Source organism: Haematobia irritans, chromosome 5, assembly GCF_050003625.1.
Source record: "Haematobia irritans isolate KBUSLIRL chromosome 5, ASM5000362v1, whole genome shotgun sequence".
Taxonomy (NCBI): Eukaryota; Metazoa; Arthropoda; class Insecta; order Diptera; family Muscidae; genus Haematobia; species Haematobia irritans.
Genome location: NC_134401.1, coordinates 14,855,374 through 14,872,458, shown reverse-complemented (window position 1 = coordinate 14,872,458; position 17,085 = coordinate 14,855,374). Strand labels below are relative to the sequence as shown.

At 32.1% G+C, this 17,085-nt stretch overlaps 4 protein-coding genes across 4 annotated transcripts; 2 read left to right on the top strand and 2 right to left on the bottom strand.

Annotated features, from left to right (window-relative positions):
• Positions 1 to 118: 118 nt before the first annotated feature.
• On the top strand, positions 119 to 562 carry LOC142240985 (lysozyme 2-like). The gene has a single exon (XM_075312727.1). It carries the CDS (start codon positions 134 to 136, stop codon positions 560 to 562), a length of 429 nt encoding a protein of 142 aa, XP_075168842.1. The 5' UTR covers positions 119 to 133.
• Positions 563 to 2,399: 1,837 nt separating this feature from the next.
• On the bottom strand, positions 2,400 to 2,828 carry LOC142240997 (lysozyme 2-like). The gene has a single exon (XM_075312735.1). The coding sequence runs from the start codon at positions 2,826 to 2,828 to the stop codon at positions 2,400 to 2,402; it is 429 nt and encodes a 142-aa protein (XP_075168850.1).
• A 3,114-nt stretch (positions 2,829 to 5,942) lies between these two features.
• LOC142240460 (uncharacterized) lies at positions 5,943 to 10,386 on the bottom strand. Its single transcript, XM_075312160.1, has 2 exons — positions 10,177 to 10,386; positions 5,943 to 6,781 (listed from the first exon to the last, which is right to left on the bottom strand). Exons 1-2 carry the CDS (start codon positions 10,289 to 10,291, stop codon positions 6,024 to 6,026), a joined length of 873 nt encoding a protein of 290 aa, XP_075168275.1. The 5' UTR covers positions 10,292 to 10,386; the 3' UTR covers positions 5,943 to 6,023.
• Positions 10,387 to 14,222: 3,836 nt separating this feature from the next.
• On the top strand, positions 14,223 to 14,651 carry LOC142240606 (lysozyme 2-like). The gene has a single exon (XM_075312312.1). It carries the CDS (start codon positions 14,223 to 14,225, stop codon positions 14,649 to 14,651), a length of 429 nt encoding a protein of 142 aa, XP_075168427.1.
• The last annotated feature ends 2,434 nt before the right edge of the window (positions 14,652 to 17,085 follow it).

Here is a 17,085-nt window from a genome sequence, read left to right as displayed (position 1 = left end):
AAAAATATGTCTAATACCTTCATCCACCAAAACACTATAACTTATCTTTTCACAACTCTTGACAGTGTACCTATAAATTTGATCAGTTTTCAACTTTAGATCACAGTTTCTCTTTGATTATCATTGAAGCAAAATGTTCAAGCTCACTTTCGCTGTTTTGGCTGCCGTCCTTTTGGTCGCTCCTGCTTTCGCTGAGGTCTACACCCGTTGCTCCTTGGCCAAGGCCATGTACAACTTGGGTGTTCCTAAGGATCAATTGGCTCGTTGGACTTGCATTGCTCAACATGAATCCTCCTACAACACCAAAGCTGTCGGCTCTTTGAACTCCAATGGTTCCCGCGACTATGGTATCTTCCAAATCAACAACTACTACTGGTGCTCTCCCCCCTCTGGTGCTTTCTCCTACAACGAATGCAAAGTCAAGTGCGAAGATTTCTTGGTTGACAGCATTGAACCAGCTGTCAAGTGCGCTCAATTGGTTTTGAAACAACAAGGCTGGACTGCCTGGTCCACCTGGAAATACTGTGATGGTACTTTGACCAGCATTGATGATTGCTTCTAAATACATTTAGTAACGCTAAATAAAATGAAACATTGATTAGGAGAGGAAACTACTTTTGTGTTCTTTTTCTTAATAGGTTTAGGGTCCATGTCAATGATTTTAATCGTGTAGTACTCTGGAAGAAATGTGTAATAGCTCCGGTATATATTCCCATGCTATAGGCCGTTTAAGACCAAAGGATCATTTCCAAATTCGGTCAAATACATAGCGGCGATTCATCAAAAATATTTGAACGGTTGGATATTTGAGTTGAGTTTTTTGTATTTTCAAAGAGGCATTCATGGCATCTATGAGAAATGTCATGAGTTGTCCTCGGCGCAGACAAAGTCCTATACATCCAGCATTTACTAATGTAACTATAATTACTAGTAGTAGATAAATCACAGTTCAGAATCGTTTTTGATATTTTGAAGAGAGAGGGTTCTCATGCTTGGGAACTTATGTGGTATTTTAACTCCCTTTTGGCCAGTGGTTCCGAAATTCGAAAGTTCTTCAAATCCAATCAATCCATATTAATATAACTTCAAGGTTCTGAAGCTGATGAATGGTTCGTTTGTAGCCTATCACCAACTCCACTCAAATATGTTGATACTGCAAGGCCACCAAGCATTACCCGACGAGCCCAACAATAGTAGTTCGTAGTAGTATCTACGTCGTAGCTCCCTCGCAAGAGCGCAAAACTTTGGTTAATATTCCCACTATAAAGTAGAACCAAGAAATGTAAAAAACTATTCGTGATCAATTTATTTCATAACTGACAAACAATTATATTCATAACTGAAAACCTGTACTTTGATACCATTTTAATGTTACGATATCTCTTCATCAGCCCGTGATATCTAATTAGCCACCATGATTGCAGGCATACTCAGTGGAAACTGTTCGTTTTATTAACGATTCTGACCTATAATATTGAGCCGTTAAGGCAACGATTGGTTTCGTTGTATTAAAGCAATATTCGTTGTGAGGGAGCCATCGTGGTCCTATGGTTAGCATACCCGCCCCAATTTTGACCAAACACCAAACAGTTTTTCAGCGGTGGATTATCCCCTATCATTAATGCTGGTGGCATTTCTGAGCGTTTCGAAGCTTCTCTAGGTGGTTTCACTGCAATGTGGAACGTCGTTCGGTCTCGGCTATAAAAAGGAGGCTCCTTATCATTGAGCTTAACATGGAATCGGTCACCACTCAGTGATAAGAGAGAAGTTCACCGCTTTGGTATCACAATGGACTGAATATTTAAGTGAGTCTGAAATATCGGGCTGCCACTATACCTAACCTATTCGTTGGATTAACGAAAGTTAGTTTTTTTTAGTGCAGAGAGGCGAAGAGGACCTGAAGCACATCACCTCCTATCGGTTCGCACGGACAGATGTTTCTTATAGGTATAGCGGTGGTAGGTGATTATTTCCACCTCATTTGGACTATTCAGTCCATTGTATTACCACTGCTGGTGAACTTCTCTCTTATCACTGAGTTGTGTTCGATAGCAATTTTCTTAGAACCGGTTTCTAAATCGTGCGTAAAACAGCAGATCGCGTAGATAAATTGTACTGACTCCTGTTAAGTACTTATCGGAGGATTAGAAACCGGACAGTTTATCATCTTCCAATGAGTACTTAACTGCGGAATAGACTATTGTATACGATTAATAATAATAAGACATTGAGAAATTAATATCCATATCCCTAAAAGTGTTGGCATTGTTCAGTCAGAAGAATCAGTTGGACCCTTTTATGCCTATATTGAAAAGTCGCAATATTTTGTTAGAAGACGTATGCACGCTTTCCTCTCTTAATTTATTTTTTTTATTTCTCTATAATATCATCGCATAAATTTAGAAGCAGTCATCAATGCTGGCCAAGGTACCATCACAGTACTTCCAGGTGGACCAGGCAGTCCAGCCTTGTTGTTTCAAGACCAATTGGGCGCACTTCACGGCTGGTGCAATGCTGTCAACCAAGAAATCTTCGCACTTGACTTTGCATTCGTTGTAGGAGAAAGCACCAGAGGGAGGAGAGCACCAGTAGTAGTTGTTAATTTGGAAGATACCATAGTCGCGGGAACCATTGGAGTTCAAGGAACCAACAGCCTTGGTGTTATAGGAAGATTCATGTTGAGCAATGCAAGTCCAACGAGCCAATTGATCCTTAGGAACACCCAAGTTGTACATGGCCTTGGCCAAGGAGCAACGAGTGTAGACCTCAGCGAAAGCAGGAGCAACCAAGAGGACGGCAGCCAAAACAGCGAAAGTAAGCTTGAACATTTTCGATTAGTATGCGAAAACAACTATGCTCTTAGTTTTTTCGAAATGCCTTTTATACGAAAAAAAATCGTATCAGTGGAATAACAGATATGTTTAGTTCATCAGTTCGACAAAAGATAATATCGATAATACCTACACATGATGGATAGTTTTATATGGTAGACATTGAAATTTTTTGCACCACATTTTTAGAAAGTAGGAATGGTGCTAAATTCGTTCACTGTAGAAAGTTATCGTTAGATAATTTTGGCAGATTTAACGATTTCTTGTAGACAATCAGAATACAATATCTTCCGTAGGAAGTTTTTATAAGAAATCCAATTCAGCTATGATGAAGAATAGAAGAGGATGCAGAAAATCCTGCTCAGTCTGTCGTAATAGAAGCTAATCCTCTATAAAATAATATTATATTCAGCTAGGCGGAATAGAAGATTTTCCATAGAAGAGTTTCCATAAAAGAGTTTCTTTAGTTCAACTAGGCTGAATATGAGATTTTCTATGGAAAATCCTATTCAGCCAAGCTAAATATAAGATTTTCCATGGGAGCCAACGTGGTGCAATGGTTAGCATGCCCGCCTTGCATATACAAGGTCGTGGGTTCGATTACTGCTTCGACCGAACACCAAAAAGTTTTTCAGCGGTGGATTATGCCACCTCAGTAATGCTGGTGACATTTTTGAGGGTTTCAAAGCTTCTCTAAGTGGTTTAACTGCAATGTGGAACGCCGTTCGGACTCGGCTATAAAAAGGATGCCCCTTGTCATTGAGCTTAACATGGAATCGGGCAGCACTCAGTGATAAGAGAGAAGTTCACCAATGTGGTACCACAATGGACTGAATAGTCTAAGTGAGCCTGATACATCGGGCTGCCACCTAACCTAACCTAATCTTCCATAGAAAATTCTATTCAGCAAGGCTGAATATAAGATTTTCAATAGAAAATCTTATTCAACTAGGCTGGATATACGAATTTCCATAGAAAATCCTATTCAGCTAAGTTGAATGTAAGAATTTCCATAGAAAATTCTATTCAGCCAGGCTGAATATAAGATTTTCCATAGAAAATCCTATTTAGCCAGACTGAATATAAGATATTCTATATAATATCTTATTCAGCCGGGCTGAATATAAGATTTTCGATAGAAAATCAAATTCACCATTGCTGAATATAAGACCACGCTGAATAGTATTTTATATCGAAATTTTTATATTCAGCCTGTCCGAATATAATATCTTGAATTCAAAATTCTATTCACCACTGTTGAAGATTTTCCTTAAAAAAACCTATTCGTTCAGGCAGAATAAAAGATTTTCATTGTAAATCCTATTCGACCAGGTTGATTTCCCATAGAAAATATGCTCTTAGTTTTTTCGAAATGCCTTTTATACGAAAAAAAATCGTATCAGTGGAATAACAGATATGTTTAGTTCATCAGTTCGACAAAAGATAATATCGATAATACCTACACATGATGGATAGTTTTATATGGTAGACATTGAAATTTTTTGCACCACATTTTTAGAAAGTAGGAATGGTGCTAAATTCGTTCACTGTAGAAAGTTATCGTTAGATAATTTTGGCAGATTTAACGATTTCTTGTAGACAATCAGAATACAATATCTTCCGTAGGAAGTTTTTATAAGAAATCCAATTCAGCTATGATGAAGAATAGAAGAGGATGCAGAAAATCCTGCTCAGTCTGTCGTAATAGAAGCTAATCCTCTATAAAATAATATTATATTCAGCTAGGCGGAATAGAAGATTTTCCATAGAAGAGTTTCCATAAAAGAGTTTCTTTAGTTCAACTAGGCTGAATATGAGATTTTCTATGGAAAATCCTATTCAGCCAAGCTAAATATAAGATTTTCCATGGGAGCCAACGTGGTGCAATGGTTAGCATGCCCGCCTTGCATATACAAGGTCGTGGGTTCGATTACTGCTTCGACCGAACACCAAAAAGTTTTTCAGCGGTGGATTATGCCACCTCAGTAATGCTGGTGACATTTTTGAGGGTTTCAAAGCTTCTCTAAGTGGTTTAACTGCAATGTGGAACGCCGTTCGGACTCGGCTATAAAAAGGATGCCCCTTGTCATTGAGCTTAACATGGAATCGGGCAGCACTCAGTGATAAGAGAGAAGTTCACCAATGTGGTACCACAATGGACTGAATAGTCTAAGTGAGCCTGATACATCGGGCTGCCACCTAACCTAACCTAATCTTCCATAGAAAATTCTATTCAGCAAGGCTGAATATAAGATTTTCAATAGAAAATCTTATTCAACTAGGCTGGATATACGAATTTCCATAGAAAATCCTATTCAGCTAAGTTGAATGTAAGAATTTCCATAGAAAATTCTATTCAGCCAGGCTGAATATAAGATTTTCCATAGAAAATCCTATTTAGCCAGACTGAATATAAGATATTCTATATAATATCTTATTCAGCCGGGCTGAATATAAGATTTTCGATAGAAAATCAAATTCACCATTGCTGAATATAAGACCACGCTGAATAGTATTTTATATCGAAATTTTTATATTCAGCCTGTCCGAATATAATATCTTGAATTCAAAATTCTATTCACCACTGTTGAAGATTTTCCTTAAAAAAACCTATTCGTTCAGGCAGAATAAAAGATTTTCATTGTAAATCCTATTCGACCAGGTTGATTTCCCATAGAAAAGCCTATTCAGCCAGGCTGAACGTAAGATTTTCCATAGAAAATCTCATTCATCACTGCTGAATGTAAGATGTTCCATTGAATCATCTATACCACGGCTGAATATAAGACTTTCCAAAGAAAATCCTATTCACCACGGCTGAATATAAGATTTTCCGTAGGAAAGCCTATTCAGCCAAGCTGAATATAAGATTATCTATATAAAATATTTTCGTCAGCAAATGCTATTCAGCTAGGCCGAAAAAAATGTTATTCTGCTAGGCTGAAAAGAAATTGTTCAGTAGAAAATCCTATTCAGTTGTGATCAGTATCACTTTTTCTATAGGAAGCTACATATATAGTCAGCTACAGTTTTACATACAAATATGTTCTTTATTTTAGTATTTCACAATTGTCTATTTTTATTAAAGCAAAATTATATATACAGTGACCAACAAATTAAATAGAAACTACGAACATTATAAAAACAAAATCACACACATATGTTTTTTGGTGTTCTAATGCAAGTCCTTATCTAAATTAATCCAGCGCTTCTGACTCCAGGTATCGAAGTTTGATTATGGCTATTACGGCTTAAAATCTGTCTCATTGTCTGTAGCTCATCGCGCAATGCTAAAACTTGAGCTCTTAACAATGAATTCTCCTGTTCTAGAAATGCAGCACGAAAAGCTATACGATCCTCACGTATTTTGCGAGCATCTCGGGATTTCTTTGCGGCCTCATTATTTCTTTTTCTTCTCTCGTAGTATTTGTCATCCTTCTGTTCTTCAGGTATGGGTCTTTTTTCACCACGTGGTCTACGATGTAGAAACGAGGGAAACACACTACCCACCCGATTTAATTCCATAAGAGGAAAATCTACAGGACTTAAATTTCGAGCAGCAGGAGTTAAATATTCAAAAGCTGGCAGTGAAGGTTGCGTGGTACTACTCAAGAGGTTAGCGGACGAGCCAGGGAGAGGTAAAATATTTATGTTGGGCAATGTTAAGGCTGCAGGTGTCACAGTTTGCAATAGATCCGTATCGTCAGCTATAGAATCCTTAGCTTTTGAGATATTTAATGATTTCTCTGAACCTGATTCGGTATGGCTAAAGCATCCAACGGTGTTATCCATTTCCGTTGGTATTTGTTCCAAGGTCGAATTATCCATAACATCGAGTATGGGTGATGTAGGTGGAGTTTTTGCTGTTTCATAGTTATGATGAAGAATTGTATTCAGTTGAGGATTCATTTGGGCATTGTCCTTTAGTAGGTTATAATATGGAGAAGGTTCTGAAATGAGAAATTTGGAGATGTAATTTAAAATTTTAAGTTGGAAGTTTTTTAGTTAAAGGCATGAAACCATAGATACAGCACTTGAAAAAATAAAAACAGACTCTGTTTCTCTTGTAAGCCCGATATAAGATAAGATTTTGATGGAAAAGATTTTTGAAATACTTTTCTCAATATTGGTAGAGGTATTCCCAAGATAAGTTCAGTAGTTCTCCCCAGGAATGTGTCTACATGAATCGGCGTTCCTCTCTATGACTTGGTGCGATTTCTCAGAATGAGAGTCCTTGTAATGAAATTTTGCTTAAGAAAAGCTAAGTCGAACCACAATGGGAAGTCGGCAGATCACCAAGGTGTTGGGAAAGAAATACTTTTATTTGAATATATCGGCGCATAATAGTGATTGAGCACATTCCTAGCGAAGATCACGCTTTAATGATTTATCAATTCAAAACACTGCTTGTTTTATAAGATGTACCTTGGTAACTCCTTTAGACTCAAGCCCTCGGTATTGTAAGATAAGGCTAAAGTGGCGAAATATTGTAGATGCCAAATAACCTTTCCCATACTCGTACTATAAACGTTCACCTTTCGTTTCTGCTCAATCGTCGATTTAAAAAGTCATACACGGAGTATCTTCCTTGAATTCGAGGTTTATATTCAAGTCAAGAAGAACAGATTTTTAAAAAGCATCGTGTATATCTATCCCGCGGAGGATAAGCTGAACTTCCCGATAGGTTAGGTGGCAGCCCGATGTATCAGGTTCACTTAGACTATTCAATCCATTGGTGAACTTAGCCTATTCAGTCCATTGGTGAACTTCTCTCTTATCACTGAATGCTGCCCGATTCCATGTTAAGCTCAACGACAAGGGACCTCCTTTTTATAGCCGAGTCCGAGTGAAACTTTGAAGCTTTGAAACCCCCACCAGCATTACTGAGGTGGGATAATCCACCGTTGAAAAACTTTTTGGTGTCGCCCGAACCAGGAATCGAACCCACGACCTTGTATATGCAAGGCGGGCATGCTAACCATTGCACCACGGTGGCTCCCGATATTATCCCCGATACTATGTGTATTATAGTCGAGTCCGACGGACAGAAATACAACCACTGGACTGTATGAATTAAAAGCTAACACTAGATCGCATAAACTTTGCCTCAAGATGGTTGTCCATCTGATAACCTGGGGGGATGATTGTTCCACAGTCAAAGGAGAGTTAGCTGAATATCAATTAATGCCTCCTCGCACTCATCTGCAACTTTTTGTCACCAAAACACAGCGATCATATTAATTCCTTGGAGTAGAAAGATGAAGCAGACATCCATATACGTGGCCAGATCATTCTCTCGGTCATGAGTTCCATGCTTCTGGGAGGAACTATTGAAATCGGAACCTCTTCATTATACATGAGAAGTTGGTTGCGAAAAATGTCGGGAGCCGAAATTAAATTCCAAAAATCGGTTGTGAAATAATCGAATTCAGATCAAATCATGTCATGGTTGGAGGATAATCCCTGAGTCAAATCCAGCAGGAAACATAACATTCACAACTACCTACTAGCGAAGATGGCTGCAACATCACTCTGGACGCATTCCGACGAGAAAGTTCATGTTCACAATGTCCCTTAAATTTCAAATTTAATTTTCATTTTTCCGTATGTACGTCTGTAGAAATTTTGCTATTTTTCGAACAAACTGAGATATCTGCTTGAAACATGGAGCAAAGATTTCTTACTGCTAAATGTCACCGTATATTGCACATGGGGCATATCGGACTATATATAGGTATTACCACCACATAGATTCCCAGATTTGAGTTTTTGAGTATCCTGAAGGTTTATTTTTTCATCGGATCAGCGTGAAATTCAGCACGTTATGTTGATGTTCCTGACTAAGAAACCACACAAAAGTTAGACCATTAGATATGGCCACCAAAGAGACCGATACCCAGATTTGACTTTTAGAGTGTCCCGACGGTTTTTTTTATACCCAATCCACCTGAAATACGGTACGTGATGTTGGTATTCTCCCTTAAGCAACCAGACAAAAATTGGATGACATTTGTTCATAATTAGATGTAGCCCCTATATAAACCTATCCCCAGATTTGGCATTTTGAGGGTCTTGAATTCTTTTTTCCGTGTCGTCGTGTATTGCAAATGGGGAATATAGGATTACATATACTAGTAGATATTGTCTCCATATAGACCGATCCACAGATTTTAGATCTAGAGCGCCCTGAAGGCTTATTTTTCAACCCATCAGCGTGAAATTCAGTACGCGATGTTGGTGTTCATCCTTAAGAAACCACAAAAGATTGGTTGACATCGGTCCATTATTAGATGAAGGTTTTATTCCCAATCAACCTCAAATTCGGTACGTGATCTCAGTATTCAGCATAAGGCAACCACGTAATGGCCCTTACTTAGATAAAGCAACGGGAGCCACCGTGGTGCAATGGTTAGAATGCCAGCCTTGCATACACAAGGTCGAGGGTTCGATTCCTGCTTCGACCGAACACCAAAAAAGTTTTTCAGCGTTGGATTATCCCACCTCAGTAATGCTGGTGGCTATAAAAAGGATGTCCCTTGTCATTGAGCTTAACATGGAATCGGGCAGCACTCAGTGATAAGAGAGAAGTTCACCAATGTGGTATCACAATGGACTGAATAGTCTAAGTGAACCTGATACATCGGGCTGCCATCTAACCTAACCTAACCTAACCTAGATAAAGCCCCCATATAGACCAATCCGTAGATTTATGTTCTTGAGCGTTCTGAAAATTTATTTTTACCCGATCTGCTTGAAATTCGGTACGTGATGTCGTTATTCAACCTTTAGCAATCACACAAAAATGGGTCCATATCGGTCTATAATTCGATATAGACACAATATTTCTTCTTGAGGTTTAGATTGCAGCCGTTCCGCCTCATTCGTAAGAAACCATAAAAAATGGGCAATATTGGTACATAATTAGATGAAGTAATGCGATATTGAGCGACCGTTGTTAGGAGGATTTTGTGCACAATCCATGGTGGTGGGGATTGGTCCGTGTCTTTTAATTATTTCAACTCTGATATATGTATGGAAATCCCTGTGGATTTCCATACATCAGTAATTCCCAAATTGCTCTGGTTGCAACAAGTTGAGACAGCTTGTTTCCTTGAGTCAAATGTCTTTAATTTTATATTTCCTTCCTTATTTCTTTTCAACACCCATACAAAGGAATCCCAGCGTCCACAACAACGACACTACTAATTTCGAAAAATCATTATTCATCCATCATTCAATCCAGAAGTATTGGATTTTTATATTTTATTTTGATTTATTTTATATATAAGTGCATACTTCAAATCCCTTCAAAATTTCTGAAAATTTCACTTTCGCGAGCCATTACCTGCATTGGGAGGTAACATCAAACGATTCCTTGTACGTAAAAAATGTAATGTCGAAAAAGAGAATGGCTCCATAAGATTATTAAAATTTCTTTGATGTAAGGATGTATTGCACATTTTGTTAAACTTTATGAACCCGTTTCAAATTCAAAAAATAACCGTTAGATTCACAGCAGTTAGAATCTTAGTAGCGAAGCGATAACGTTACCATTACAAATCACGTCTAAACAACAACTAACGTTTTTCTAAGCTTATCGAGTCCTTAAAAAACGGCGATATCCTCCACCATATTATATTATTTTTATTTTCTACATACCTATCAATATGAGGGAAAAAATACATTGCGTAGTGTTCTATACAAATGTTGATTTGTACGAATGTATGTATAAGCATTATAATATCCCCCAACTTTGATTCAACCAATCATGCAATGTTGACTGGTAATTACAACGTAAATTGCATGACACTTTACATACACACTCCACACACATACAGTCGAACCCATATGTCCTAAAAATCCTTGTAAGTATACATGTGTATACATGTATCTGTTATATGTAGGATATATATATATATCTTTTATATGGGTATGTGTTCGCGTGTAATGTCATAGACGATTATAAGGACTTCATATAACTGGTTACAACAAATGAAAGGACATTATCATTTTGTGGCCAAAGGGTGGTACCTTTCTAGTTTTTTTTTATACATGTATGAATAATTGTCTAGTGGTAGCAGTGGAATATTATGGTTGTGTAGTCGAAATAAAAACAGTGCACAATAGTTAGAAAATAATAGTAATAATAATTGAAACATGAAGGTACATGTAAAGGAATTTTTAAATACTGATATTTATCTTCCAATCGCCATAAAATTTAGAATCATCAGAGATGGGTACATGGGTCAGTACACTCCAAATAAAATTTTGACAAAATTTTCTATAGATATAAAATTTGACATAATTTTCTTTAGAAATAAAATTTTGACAAAATTTTCTATAGAAATTAAAATTTTGACAAAATTTTCTATAGAATTAAAATATTGACAAAATTTTCGATAGAAATGACATATAGACAAAATTTTCCATTTTAAGAAAATTTCTATAGAAATAAAATTTTAAAAAAATTTTTCTATAGAACTTAATTTTGTAGAAAATTTCCTATAGAAATAAATTTTTGACACAATTTTCTATAGAAATAAAATTTGTACAAAATTTTCTATAGAAATAAAATTTTGACAAAATTCTCTCAAGAAAAAAAAAATTGACAACAATTTCTATCAAAATAAAATTTTTACAAAATTTTTTTATAGAAAAGAATTTTGACAAAATTTTCTATAGAAGAAAATTTTTAAAAAATTTTCTATAGAAATAAAATGTTGACAAAATTTTCTATAGAAATAAAATTTGACAAAATTTTTATAGAAATAAAATTTTCTATAGAAATTAAATTTTGACAAAATTTTTATAGAAATAAAATTTTGAAAAAAAACATAAATTCTATAAAAATAAAATGTTGACAAGATTTTCTATAGAAATAAAATTTTGACAAAATTTTCTACAGAATTAAAATATTGACTAAATTTTCGATAGAAATGACATATAGCAAAATTTTCTCTAGAAATAAAATTTTAAGAAAATTTCTATAGAAATAAAATTTTAGGAAAATTGCTATAGAAATAAAATTTTCAGAAAATTTTCTATAGAAATTAATTTTTTAGAAAATTTCCTATAGAAATAAATTTCTGACACAATTTTCTATATAAATAAAATTTTTACAAAATTTTCGATAGAAATAAAATTTTGACAAAATTTTCGATAGAAATAATATATAGACAAAATTTTCTCTAGAAATAAAATATTGACAAAAATTTCTATAGAAATAAAATTTTAAGAAAATTTTCTATAGAAATAAATTTTTTATTAAATTTTCTATAGAAATAAATTTTTCACACAATTTTCTGTAGAAATAAAATGTTGACAAAATAACATATATACAAAATTTTCTCTAGAAATAAAATATTTACAAAAATTTCTATAGAAATAAAATTTTAAGAAAATTTTCTATAGAAATAAATTTTTGACTAAATTTTCTACAGAAATAAATTTTTTACACAATTTTCTGTAGAAATAAAATGTTAACAAAATATTCTATAGAAATAAAATTTTGACAAAATTCTCTCAAGAAAAAAAATTTTGACAACAATCAAAATCAAAATAAAATTTTTACAAAATTTTCTATAGAAAAGAATTTTGACAAAATTTTCTATAGAAGAAAATTTTTACAAAATTTTCTATAGAAATAAAATTTTGACAAAATTTTGTATAGAATTAAAATTTTGACAAAGTTTTCTAAGAAATAAAATTTTGACAAAATTTTTATAGAAATAAAATTTTCTATAGAAATAAAATTTTGACGAAATTTTTATAGAAATAAAATTTAAAAAAAAAAAAACATAAATTCTATAGAAATAAAATGTTGACAAAATTTTCTATACAAATAAAATTTTGACAAAATTTTCTATAGAATTAAAATATTGACTAAATTTTCGATAGAAATGACATATAGACAAACTTTTCTCTAGAAATAAAATTTTAAGAAAATTTCTATAGAAATAAAATTAAAAAAAAAATTCTATAGAAATTAATTTTTTAGAAAATTTCCTATAGAAATAAATTTTTGACACAATTTATATATAAATAAAATTTTTACAAAATTTTGGATAGAAATAAAATTTTGACAAAATTTTCTATAGAATTAAAATGTTGACAAAATTTTCGATAGAAATAACATAAAGACAAAATTTTCTCTAGAAATAAAATATTGACAAAAATTTCTATAGAAATAAAATTTTAAGAACATTTTCTATACAAATAAATTTTTGATTAAATTTCTATAGAAATAAAATTTTGACAAAATTCTCTAAAAAAAAAAAAAAAATTGACAAAATTTTCTATCGAAATAAAATTTTTACAAAATTTTCTATTGAATTAAAATTTTTATAAAATTTTCTATAGAAATAAAATTTTGCAAAATTATTATAGAAATAAAATTTTCTATAGAAATAAAATTTTGACAAAATTTTTACAGAAATAAAATTTTGACAAAATTCTCTATAGAAATAAAATTTTGACTAAATTTTCTATAGAAATACAATTTTGACTAAATTTTTCAAACAAATAAAATTTTTTATAGAAATAAAATTTTAACAAAAATTTTCCATAGAAATATAATTTTAACAAAAATTTTCCATAGAAATATAATTTTGACAAAAATTTTCTATAGAATTAAAATTTTGACAAAATTTTCTAAAGAAATAAAATGTTGACAAAATTTTCTATCAAAATAAAATGTTTACAAAATTTTCTACAGAAAAAGAAATTTGACAAAATTTATAGAAATAAAATTTTTACAACATTTTCTATAGAGATACGATTTTTATAAAATTTTCTAGAAAAACAAAATTTTGGCATCATTTTCTATAGAAAGATAATTTTGAATAAAAACAACGGTTTCTAGAAGCCCAAGAAGTGAAATCGGGAATTGGTCTATATGGGGGCTATGCCAAAACATGGACCGATACACGCCATAGTCCGCATAGCTGTTTCTGCTCTAAAATACTTCTATAATCCATTTTCATAAAAATCAGTGTTTGTAGAAGCCCAAGAAATCAAATCGGGAGATCGGTCTATATGGGGGTTATACCAAAACATGACATACCATATTAGATTTCCCATTTCATGGAGATCGGATAAAAACTACGGTGATAAAAACTAAGTTTTTTATTTATAGAAAGTATAGAACGTATTATCAGGTTGATATATTAAAATATCTAAAAGAATATAATACACATTAATATATGGATATATTATTTTTTTATCATATTGCCTTCTAACAACAAAATATTAGACAAAACTATGTCTATGTTAATACCTTCATCCATCAAAACACTAAACCTTATCTATTTGCGGCTCTTGAACGCCTACCTATAAATTTGATCAGTTTTCAACTTTAGATCATAGTTTCTCTTTGATTAACATTGAAGCAAAATGTTCAAGCTCACTTTCGCTGTCTTGGCTGCCGTCCTTTTGGTCGCTCCTGCTTTCGCTGAGGTCTACACTCGTTGCTCCTTGGCCAAGGCTATGTACAACTTGGGTGTTCCCAAGGATCAATTGGCTCGTTGGACTTGCATTGCTCAACATGAATCTTCCTACAACACCAAAGCTGTCGGCTCTTTGAACTCCAATGGCTCCCGCGACTATGGTATCTTCCAAATCAACAACTACTACTGGTGCTCTCCTCCCTCTGGTGCTTTCTCCTACAACGAATGCAACGTCAAGTGTGAAGATTTCTTGGTTGACAGCATTGCACCAGCTGTCAAGTGCGCTCAATTGGTCTTGAAACAACAAGGCTGGACTGCCTGGTCCACCTGGAAATACTGTGACGGTACTTTGGCCAGCATCGATGATTGCTTCTAAATTTTACTTTGAAATTAAAATAAAAAAACTATAAAATAATGGACTATTAAATATTTAGTTTGATTTAATAGAATTTAAGAAAACGATATGTCTGAATTATTTGTATGGTGTAAGCCGAGATCAGCAATTAAACCATTGGTCTTGGAACATACAACAACAAAAATCGGTGACCATGGACGTCTGCTTTTAAATGCATAAAGTCACGCTTAATTAGGAAAGGAAATCACACTTGTGTATTTTTAATAAAAGATTTAGGGCCAATTTCAACGATTTTAATCGTTGCTAATATTCCCATGCTATAGACTGTTTATGACCAAAGGACCAATTCTAAATTTGGGCAAATCCGAAATTTTAGATTGACCGTAGGGGGGTCATACAAAATTTTCGAAACGTTAAGAAATTTTGTATAACGCCATTTATAGATTTTATTTCTACAGAAACTGTTGTCAAAATTTTATTTCTATAGAAAATTATGTCAAAATTTTATTTCTATAGAAAATTTTGTCGAGATTTTATTTCTATAGCAAAATTTGTCAAAATTGTATACCTATAGAGAATTTTGTCAAAAGTTTATTTCTATAGAAAAATTTGTCAAAATTTTATTTCTACAGAAAAGTTTGTCAAAATTGTATTTCTATAGAAGATTTTGTCAACATTTTATTTCTACAGAAAATTTTGTCAAAATTTTATTTCTATAGAAAATTTTATTGAATTTTTCTATAAAAATTTTTATTTGTTTGGTCAAAATCGTATTTCTATATAAAATTTTGTCAACATTTTATTTCTATAGAATTTTTGTTTTTTTTTTTCAAAATTTTATTTCTATAAAAATTTTGTCAAAATTTTATTTCTATTAAAATTTTTTCAACATTTTATTTCTATTAAAATTTTGTAAAATTGTATTTCTATAGAAAATTTTATCGAAATTTTATTTCTATAGAAAAATTTGTCAAAATTTTATTTATACCGAAAATTTTGTCAAAATTTTATTTCTATAGAGAATTTTGTCAAAGTTTTATTTCTATAAAAAATTTTATTGGTGGTTGTGTTTTGATTTCAGATTAAAACCATGCATTGACTAAACTACAAGTGTAGCTTAACCAACAGAGGAAAAGAATGTTTGTCAAATTTATTTCGGCAAAGCCCTATAGACTGCAAGATGGTTGGATGGACACACGTTTCGGAATTACCACATTCTTCATCAGCATCCTCTACTTGCAGCAAAACTATCAACCAATTATCAAAATAAATTCAGGCAGTTCATTAAACCCAACAATGAACCACACTTGAACCTTCCGAAAAAAAAACAACAACAATTCTTAAAGAACAAAAACCAACAATAACAAAACAAAACGAATGAAAATTTTATTTGTTTAAAAAATTTAGTCAAAATCGTATTTCTATAGAAAATGTTGTCAAAATTTTATTTCTTTAGAAAATTTTGTCAACATTTTATTTCTATAGAGTTTTTGTTTTTTCAAAATTTTATTTCTATAGAAAATTTTATTTCTATAAAAAATTTGTCAAAATTGTATACCTTAGAAAATTTTGTCAAAATTTTATTTCTATAGATAAATTTGTCAAAATTTTATTTCTACAGAAAATGTTGTCAAAATTGTATTTCTACAGAAAATTTTGTCGAAATTTTATTTATATAGAAAATGTTGTCAAAATTGTATGCCTATAGACAATTTGGTCAAAATTTTATTTCTATAGAAAAATTTGTCAAAATTTTATTTGTTTAAAAAATTTAGTCAAAATCGTATTTCTATAGAAAATTTTGTCAACATTTTATTTCTTTAGAAAATTTTGTCAACATTTTATTTCTATAGAGTTTTTGTTTTTTCAAAATTGTATTTCTATAGAAAATTTTATTTCTATAAAAAATTTGTCAAAATTGTATACCTTAGAAAATTTTGTCAAAATTTTATTTCTATAGATAAATTTGTCAAAATTTTATTTCTACAGAAAATGTTGTCAAAATTGTATTTCTACAGAAAATTTTGTCGAAATTTTATTTCTATAGAAAATGTTGTCAAAATTGTATACCTATAGACAATTTGGTCAAAATTTTATTTCTATAGAAAAATTTGTCAAAATTTTATTTCTACAGAAAATGTTGTAAAAATTTTATTTCTACAGAAAATTTTGTTGAATTTTTTTCTATAGAAAATTTTGTCAAAAATTTATTTCTTTAGAAAATTTGTCAAAATTTATTTCTATAGAAAATTTGTCAAAACTTTATTTCTATAGAAAATGTTGTCAAAATTTTATTTCTAGAGAAAATTTTGTCAAAATTTTATTTCTAGAGAAATTGTGTAAAAATTTTATTTCTATAGCAAATTTTGTCAAAATTTTATTTTTAGAGAAAATTTTGTCATAATTTTATTTCTATAGAAAATTGAAATACCTCTTAGTACGAGAGGAATATTTT

Coding starts and splice junctions, on each gene's coding strand:
- LOC142240985 (XM_075312727.1), top strand. CDS start 134: ATGTTCAAGCTCACTTTCGCTGTTTTGGCTGCCGTCCTTTTGGTCGCT.
- LOC142240997 (XM_075312735.1), bottom strand. CDS start 2,828: ATGTTCAAGCTTACTTTCGCTGTTTTGGCTGCCGTCCTCTTGGTTGCT.
- LOC142240460 (XM_075312160.1), bottom strand. CDS start 10,291: ATGTGCAATACATCCTTACATCAAAGAAATTTTAATAATCTTATGGAG. Junction 6,782..10,176: donor GATGTTACCTCCCAATGCAG/GTAATGGCTCGC, acceptor TTCTCATTTCAG/AACCTTCTCCATATTATAAC.
- LOC142240606 (XM_075312312.1), top strand. CDS start 14,223: ATGTTCAAGCTCACTTTCGCTGTCTTGGCTGCCGTCCTTTTGGTCGCT.